Source organism: Haplochromis burtoni, unplaced genomic scaffold (assembly GCF_018398535.1).
Source record: "Haplochromis burtoni strain Fernald_Lab_line unplaced genomic scaffold, NCSU_Asbu1 Contig_1669, whole genome shotgun sequence".
Taxonomy (NCBI): Eukaryota; Metazoa; Chordata; class Actinopteri; order Cichliformes; family Cichlidae; genus Haplochromis; species Haplochromis burtoni.
The window spans coordinates 7,522-15,823 of NW_024584030.1; the positions used below are offsets into that span (position 1 = coordinate 7,522).

The following is an 8,302-nucleotide window of genomic DNA, read 5'->3' on the forward strand; positions in this document are numbered from 1 at the left end:
CTGGTGCAAATTACTGACCTCTGTCATCATTTTAAGTGGGGGAACTTGCACAATCGGTGGCTGACTAAATACTTTTTTGCCCCACTGTATATTTCTTTCTAGATACAAATTGATCACTTTTATTAAGCATGAAGCATATAAACAAAGTTATAGGACACTAAGCATTTAAAGATCTCTGTTATTCTCTAAACATTATACTACATTTTATTAATAAATACCATCTATATCCAGATTTCTGTTGGAACCTTTTGTTTTTTGTTTTTTTTTTTGTTTCCATTGAGCTTTGAGTTTTTGAAGAACGTAGACCTTAAAATTGACTGCATAAAAGAGGAAAAAGAGATTTTTACAAAAGCTGCTTTTCAGAAATTCAGGCTTTAGTTTCACTATAACAAATTAAAAAACAAAAACAAAACAGAACCTTAAAATTGTGAAAGCTTGAAAACATCATGAAAATATATATAAGTCTTCAAGTATAAGTATATAAGTCGGGGTTTAGAACAGCTGAGTTAAAAAAATTATCTTAATTTCTCTTAATTTACATTTCTCTTTCTGTATAATTTATTTAAGATGTGAATTTTACTCATCAGGTTAAACACTAAGAGCTTGCATCGTCTACGTTATCTACAGTACTCAGTACAGATATCAGAATATTCAGCAGTATACAGCTCAAGTTTATACAAAACTCAACTGGTATTTCAGCATTCAGTCCATGAGATGTTACACTTTGTTTCTTTGTCACATAATTACTTTTTTTTACAGAAGGTTTAAAAATAAAAGCAGCAGTCAGCCTTAATTTGGGGAACAAAGAATATAAAACTGCATAAAATGCATCGAGGAAATCCATTTCGACACACTGTTATCCACAAAAATAAAACTTCTTCCTTAGGGTCAGTTTATATTTGAGGGGAACAACCTTACTTCTCAGAAACAGACGAGAGAAAGCAGAAGAGTCTGGCACTCAGTCTCTAAACCAGAGTATAAGACTGTCATGCATAAAAGGAAACTTTGTTATTCTTTATTTATTGATGCCATTTTAACCATAAATGTGAGGTTTGTATAATTCGTGTAAATACACATCATCTCTATCCACACACATTCCTGTTGGAACTTGTTTTTTGTTTCAACTGAGACATTTGTTTTCTTTATGAAACTGTAACTTTAAAACTGTCAGTGTGAAAAAGGAATAAGAGGTTTCTTTGAAATCTGCTTTTCAGAAATTCAGACATTAACCCTTGTGCAGTCCTCAGGTCTGCTTAACCTGTTTAAAATGTTAATTACAAGAAAGATTTGACAATTTATCACTATTTAAACCTAAGATTTCTTTGAACAATTAAATCAATACATTTTCAATGACTCCTGCTGCTTCTTTTTTTAAACAACATTGTTTCACTTCAAATGCCTTCATCACTTTGCTCCCAAATTCCCGCACATTTCACCCTTTGTCTTACAGAAACTGCTCTACAGTTTGTCACACTCCCAGGTGCAAACCGAGGGCGTGGTGCAACAATCAGTAACTTTCCTTGTGTGGCTCCTTATCAGTCAAGATAGCAAAAAATATTATCTGCCCAGAGAACCTCAGTCATTTTAGAAGAAAGACGATTTGAAAGATGATAGAGAGAATGTTTTTAGAACTATTTTGCCTTGATTGGACATGTACAGACAGGATGGCAAGGAGAGAGTGAAGAAGAAAGACACACAGAAACTAGTCTGGGGCAGACTCAAAACTAGGCCTCTGCAGTAAATACTAACCTTCAGTATGAGATGTTCCCTGATTTAAACTCTGTTCTAGAACCAGTAGCAACACAAAGAGCTGAAATCTGTGTGTCCAATATGGACAGAAAACACAGAGTACTCAATTTATGATTGAATTGATTTAAAAATCAATGGGGTGATCGTGGCTCAAGAGTTGGGAGTTCGCCTTGTAATCGGAAGGTTGCCGGTTCGAGCCCCGGCTTGGACAGTCTCGGTCGTTGTGTCCTTGGGCAAGACACTTCACCCGTTGCCTACTGGTGGTGGTCAGAGGGCCCGGTGGCGCCAGTGTCCGGCAGCCTCGCCTCTGTCAGTGCGCCCCAGGGTGGCTGTGGCTACAATGTAGCTGCCATCACCAGTGTGTGAATGGGTGGATGACTGGATATGTAAAGCGCTTTGGGGTCCTTAGGGACTAGTAAAGCGCTATAAAAATACAGGCCATTTACCATTTTTTTAAAAAATTCCAAAATGCAGTGAATCCAACAGACACAAGTCCCGCTGAGGAACACAGTGACAATGACAGTTTAAGATTTAAAAGATTACATTTAAAAGAGAATTTGCTGACTTCATTAAAATATTTACTGTATTCAAGTTTAGAACAACTGAGGTTTTATTTTTATATCTCTGTCTATAGTGTCTTTACATTTTAAATGCTGCTCATCACATTAAACGCTAAATGCTTAAGGATCATCTCAATCCTTCAGATCACACAGCCAGTGTTTAAGTGCATTCTGAAGTCTGCAGGTCCAGCACATACTTTAAATACTATGACCTCGAGCTGCATTTTATATATATATTTTCCAGACAAATGAAGCTTCATCATAATCAGGAGCCCATAAATTTTACTTTGCTAAGTGTACTCAATAGGACGCCAGTACCCTCTCTCTCTTGTATATAGTTTGATGCTAATTAAGAAATACATTTTTAAAAATGTGCGGTAACAATTTTTAGCTGAAGTTTCATGAATTGATACCTTATCAATGATTTATGGTTAATATGAAATTATACTTTAATTAATAAAATAACACAATGGTTTTTAAGAAATACATTTTGTATTATAAAAAGAGATCAAATGAAACCTGCAGCCAGTCTGAAAGTGGTTACTGAGAAATGTGCTGTGGAAGTCCACATTGGCGGTCTATTGGATGCAAAAATTAAACTTCCTCATTGTGATCAGTTCATATTTGAGGACAGCAGTCTTGTGCCTTACTGACTGTCTTGTTTGTACCATTGTATGGACCTATAAGGACACCAATGTAGCTGGTTTTCAGGAGACGAAAGACAGTAAGAATTTCTTTTTTTTTTTAAATTTTGTATTTGGAATTTGAGTGCTGATAAATTTGGAGAAGTGACAAAACAGAACAATGTTCATGTTTGTTTTTGCAAACACAAAAGGCTTCCAACACAAATAGCATGCTTTAACAATATCATTAAGCACTTTCTAAAGCTAAATGTAAGTTGACAAAGAAAAAAGTAATTTTTAATACATTTGAAATTTTGGTCGTTTTTAATGTGAGCATCCTGTATTTTAACATATGTATATGCATATATACATATACATATATATGTATATATAAATAGCCACCCATTGCTTTGCACACTCTTGGCATTCTCTTGATGAGCTTCATGAGGTAGTCACTTGAAATGGTTTTCTTGTAGGAGTTCCCAGAGATGCTGAGCACTTGTTGGTCCCTTTGCCTTCACTCTGCGGTCCATCTCATCCCAAACCATCTTGACTGGGTTTAGCTCAGATGATCGTCGAGGCCACACATTCAAAGTTTTAGCAATTTTCTGGACTGACCGACCTTCAGTTCTTAAAGTAATGACGGACTGGCAGTTCTCTTTACTTATCTGATGGTTCTTGCCATAATATAAATTCTAACAGTTGTCAAATAGGGTTGTCAGCTGTGTACCAACCTAACTTCTGCAAAACAAAACTCAGGGCCCCAACATCATTAAGAAGGCAAGAAATTCCACAAATGACCCCGGACAAGGCACACCTGTGAATTGAAAACCATTTCAGGTGACTACATCATGAAGCTCATTGAGAGAAGGCCAAGTGTTTGCAGCACTGTCAACAAAGCAAATGGTGGCTACTTTGAGAAATTATAAGACATATTTAGAGATATTTCTCAGTTTTTTCTTTGCTACATAATTCAATATGTCTTGCTTCATATACCTGATGTCTTCAGTATCTATCTACAATGTAGAAAGTTGTAAAAATAAAGAAATAACATTTAATGAAAAGATGTGTCTTAACTTTTGACTGGTATGTATGGAAAATCAGAGTAGATGTAATATAATTCTTTATTTCTTCTCTTGTCTGGTGACAGAGGGCTTGAGGATGATATTTAGGAAGGTAGAGCACCTTCTGCCCCTTGCTGTTCTCCTCCATCTGTCCATCATTCCCACTGAAACTAAAGTGGTGACATCAGTGGAAGAATGTAATGAGTTTTTTCTTCAGCAAACTCCACCAAGAATCCCGGGAATTTTGGAGGGAGGGGATATCCTGGACCAGAACAGATACAGAATGATTTGCCAAACTTTTAATGACATCAGAACATTTGTGACACTCTACGACACCCACAACAAGATTCCAGTGTTTTCTGCAGCAAAGTACAGAGGAGGGGGAGGCAAGAGACCAAACAGCATTTGGATGATTGAACCACAGGTATCAGTAATAGTAATTCTCATCAATCGTAATATGTGATTTTAAACTCAAATAAAAAATTATGATACCATATTTCTACATTCCTGAAATAAGATATATTTACTAACACCAGTATAATCATAACGAATCAACACGTACCCACAGTACCATCTACAGCATTTCACTGGCTGACGCCAAAGCGCTACGGCTGCTACTATTGCTGCCAACAACAGTGTCTACTTATTCAGTAATCAGTGTTATCATTTAACGTGTTTCCATGACACTTTAATATTGAGCATTGTTTGCACAATGTGTGAATTACAAATCATGTGCTCAATTACATGCAAAGATAGACTAGATTATGCCACTATATCAAAAAAGGAAGGAGGGCAGATGCTCTGAAGACAGGAAGTGTAGTGGTAGAGTCCAGGTACTCAGAATGACAAAGAGACAGGTGATCTGATTTGTATTGTTGAGGAAAACTGAAAAAATATGGCAACCCACAGAGAAATGAGTGAAAATGGAAAAGCAGCACCATTTGGCTGCATTTCTGTGATAGTGATCTTTAATGGAGAATTTCTAAAATTAAAACATCCATTAGAGTGGGGTCAAAAAAAACCTGAGCCTTTCCTTTTGCAGGTATACCATGGCCTTCTGAAACTGAAGCAAAAATAATAATAATAATAATATTTATTCCAAAACAAATTACCCCAGCCAAACAAATAAGTGTTGATGAGGAGCTGGCTAAGATGATGGGCAGTGGCTTTTAGTTACACTAAATGAAGAGCCATTTGGGAGCTGTAAGAGACAGCTCTTTTAAGAGAGCTGGGCAAAGAGACGAATCTTTGAAAAGGGCTGGACTTCCCATCACTAATAGATTCATACATAACAAGTTTTTGACATAATTTTTATACTTTGTAAATAACTGAATAACAATTTCTAAATAAAGCGTTATATTAAGATGTCATTTTATTGTATTTACACTCTGTTACCACAAGTTACAGCAACCAGGCATAGATCACTAATGCACCCTTTTTATTTTTACAGCTTGAAAACAATGACAACATGAGAGTAGCAAAGAATATTACTTTGAAAAATCAGGCCGGGAACGATGATTATAAAAACACACAAGGGTTTGACAGAGGACATTTATTTCCAAGCTCGTATGGATCTACTGAAAGTGAACAAAGCTCTACTTTCACCCTGACTAACATTGTTCCGCAAACAGACAACTTCAACCAGGGAAGCTGGAATAAAATGGAGATATGCATTAAATGTGTGTTGAATGAATATTGCATTAACAATAATGGCAATATAGAAGGCTTTGTAGTGATTGGAGCAAAGCCCAGCAGCAGAAATATCCTGAACAAAAAGATCAATATTCCTTCAGTACTCTGGTCGGCATTCTGCTGCTACAGTCACAGTAAAAAGAAATGGTTGGCAAGTGCACACTGGGGCAAAAACACAGCTGATGGGCCAAAATATCTGCAGACGCAGAACTTGAAAGCACTCCAAAGAACTCTGGGAGTTGAAGCATTTCCTGAAACACAATGTCCTCTTCATACAACCGTAACTGAGGTTTACTCAGAACTTTCCTCTAACTGCAACTGCCCACCAGCCATGTCAAGTACAACGACTTATGGTCCTCCCAGCACCACACTATCCGCAACTGGCACTACCTTCGAGGCTCCCAGCACCACGCCCTCCACCACCTCTGGCCCACCCAGCACCATGCCCTCCACCACTTCTAGTGCACCCAGCACAACTTACTATACCAACTGCACCAACACTGGCCCTATCAGCAGAATGCCCTCCACCACCTCTACCACTCCAAGCGCTACTCACTCGGCAACTGGAACCACCTCTGGCCCTCCCAGCACCATGCTCTCCACCACGTCTGTTTCTCCCAGCAAAACTCACTATACCACTGGCACCACCACTGGCACCACACCTCCCAACACTGGCACTACCTCAGAGGCTCCCAGCACCACGCCCTCCAACACCACTATCCCTCCCAGCACTATTCACCCTGCTAGTGGCACCACCTCTGACTCTCCCAAACCTACTCACTCTACCACTGGAACCACTTCTGGCGCTCCTAGCACCATGCTCTCCACCACTTCTGGTACTCTCAGCACTACTCACTATAACACTGGAACCACCTCTGGCCCTCCCAGCACCTTGCCCTCTACCACTTCTGGTGCACCCAGCACTACGCACTATACCACCGGCACCAAGGCTGTCCCTATCAGCGCCACGCCCTCCACCACCTCTACCGCTCCCAGCGCTACTAACTCTACCACTGACACCTCGTCTGGCGCTCCCAGCACTACTCACTCGGCCACTGGACCCACCTCTGGCCCTCCCAGCACCATGCCCTCCACCAATTCTGGTGCTCCTAGCACAACTCAATATACCACTAGCACAATCTCTGGCCCTTCCAGCACCACACCTCCCAACACTGGCACTACCTCAGAGCTCCCGGCACCACGCCCTCCACCACCTCTGGCCCTCCTAGCACTACTCACCCAACTAGTGGCACGACCTTTGGCTTTCCCAAAACTACTCACTCTACCCCTGGAACCACTTCTGGCGCTCCTAGCACCATGCTCTCCACCACCTCTGGCCCTCCCAGCACCACACATTACAACACTGGCACTACTTCAGAGGCTCACAGCAACAAACGCTCTACCACCTCTGGCCCTTCGAGCACCACACCTTTCAAAACTGGCACTACTTTAGAGGCTACCAGCAACATGCCCTCCACCACCTGTGGCCCAGCTATAACAACCAACTCTACCACTGGAACCACGGCTGGCCCTCTCAGCACTACTCACTCTACCACTGGAACCACCTCTGGCCCTCCCAGCACCTTGCCCTCTACCACTTCTGGTGCACCCAGCACTACGCACTATACCACCGGCACCAAGACTGTCCCTATCAGCACCACGCCCTCCACCACCTCTGGCCCTCCCAGCACTACTCACCCGACTAGTGGCACGACCTCTGGCTTTCCCAAGACTACTCACTCTATCACTGGCACCACCTCTGGCTCTCTCAGCACCACACATTACAACACTGGCACTACCTCAGAGGCTCCCAGCAACAAACGCTCTACCACCTCTGGCCCTTCGAGCACCACTCTTTCAAAACTGGCACTACTTTAGAGGCTACCAGCACCATGCCCTCCACCACCTCTGGCCCTGCTATCACTACCAACGCTACCACTGGAACCACCTCTGGCCCCCCAAGCACCATGCCTGCCACCAATTCTGGTGCTCCCAGCACTACTCACTATACCAATGGCACCAACACTGGCCCTACCAGCACCAGGTCCTCCAACCCCTCTGGCCCTCCCAGTACCATGCGCTCACAATTCTGGTGCTCCTAGCACAACTCAATATACCACTAGCACAATCTCTGGCCCTCCCAGCACCACACATCCGAACACTGGCACTACCTCAGAGCCTCCCGGCACCACGCCCTCCACCACCTCTGGCCCTCCTAGCACTACTCACCCAACTAGTGGCACGACCTTTGGCTTTCCCAAAACTACTCACTCTACCCCTGGAACCACTTCTGGCGCTCCTAGCACCATGCTCTCCACCACCTCTGGCCCTCCCAGCACCACACATTACAACACTGGCACTACTTCAGAGGCTCACAGCAACAAACGCTCTACCACCTCTGGCCCTTCGAGCACCACACCTTTCAAAACTGGCACTACTTTAGAGGCTACCAGCAACATGCCCTCCACCACCTGTGGCCCAGCTATAACAACCAACTCTACCACTGGAACCACGGCTGGCCCTCTCAGCACTACTCACTCTACCACTGGAACCACCTCTGGCCCTCCCAGCACCTTGCCCTCTACCACTTCTGGTGCACCCAGCACTACGCATC

General features: G+C 42.4%; 1 protein-coding gene across 1 annotated transcript in view; it reads left to right on the forward strand.

Annotated features, from left to right (window-relative positions):
- The first annotated feature begins 2,946 nt into the window (after positions 1-2,946).
- The window catches only part of LOC102292481 (mucin-5AC-like), a 10,154-nt gene continuing 4,798 nt past the window's right edge, over positions 2,947-8,302 (forward strand). Inside the window, 5 exon segments of the mRNA XM_042217187.1 lie at positions 2,947-3,033; positions 4,083-4,420; positions 5,447-7,027; positions 7,030-7,554; positions 7,992-8,281. Coding sequence (XP_042073121.1) covers positions 4,094-4,420; positions 5,447-7,027; positions 7,030-7,554; positions 7,992-8,281 — 2,723 coding nt within the window. The 5' untranslated portion in view covers positions 2,947-3,033; positions 4,083-4,093.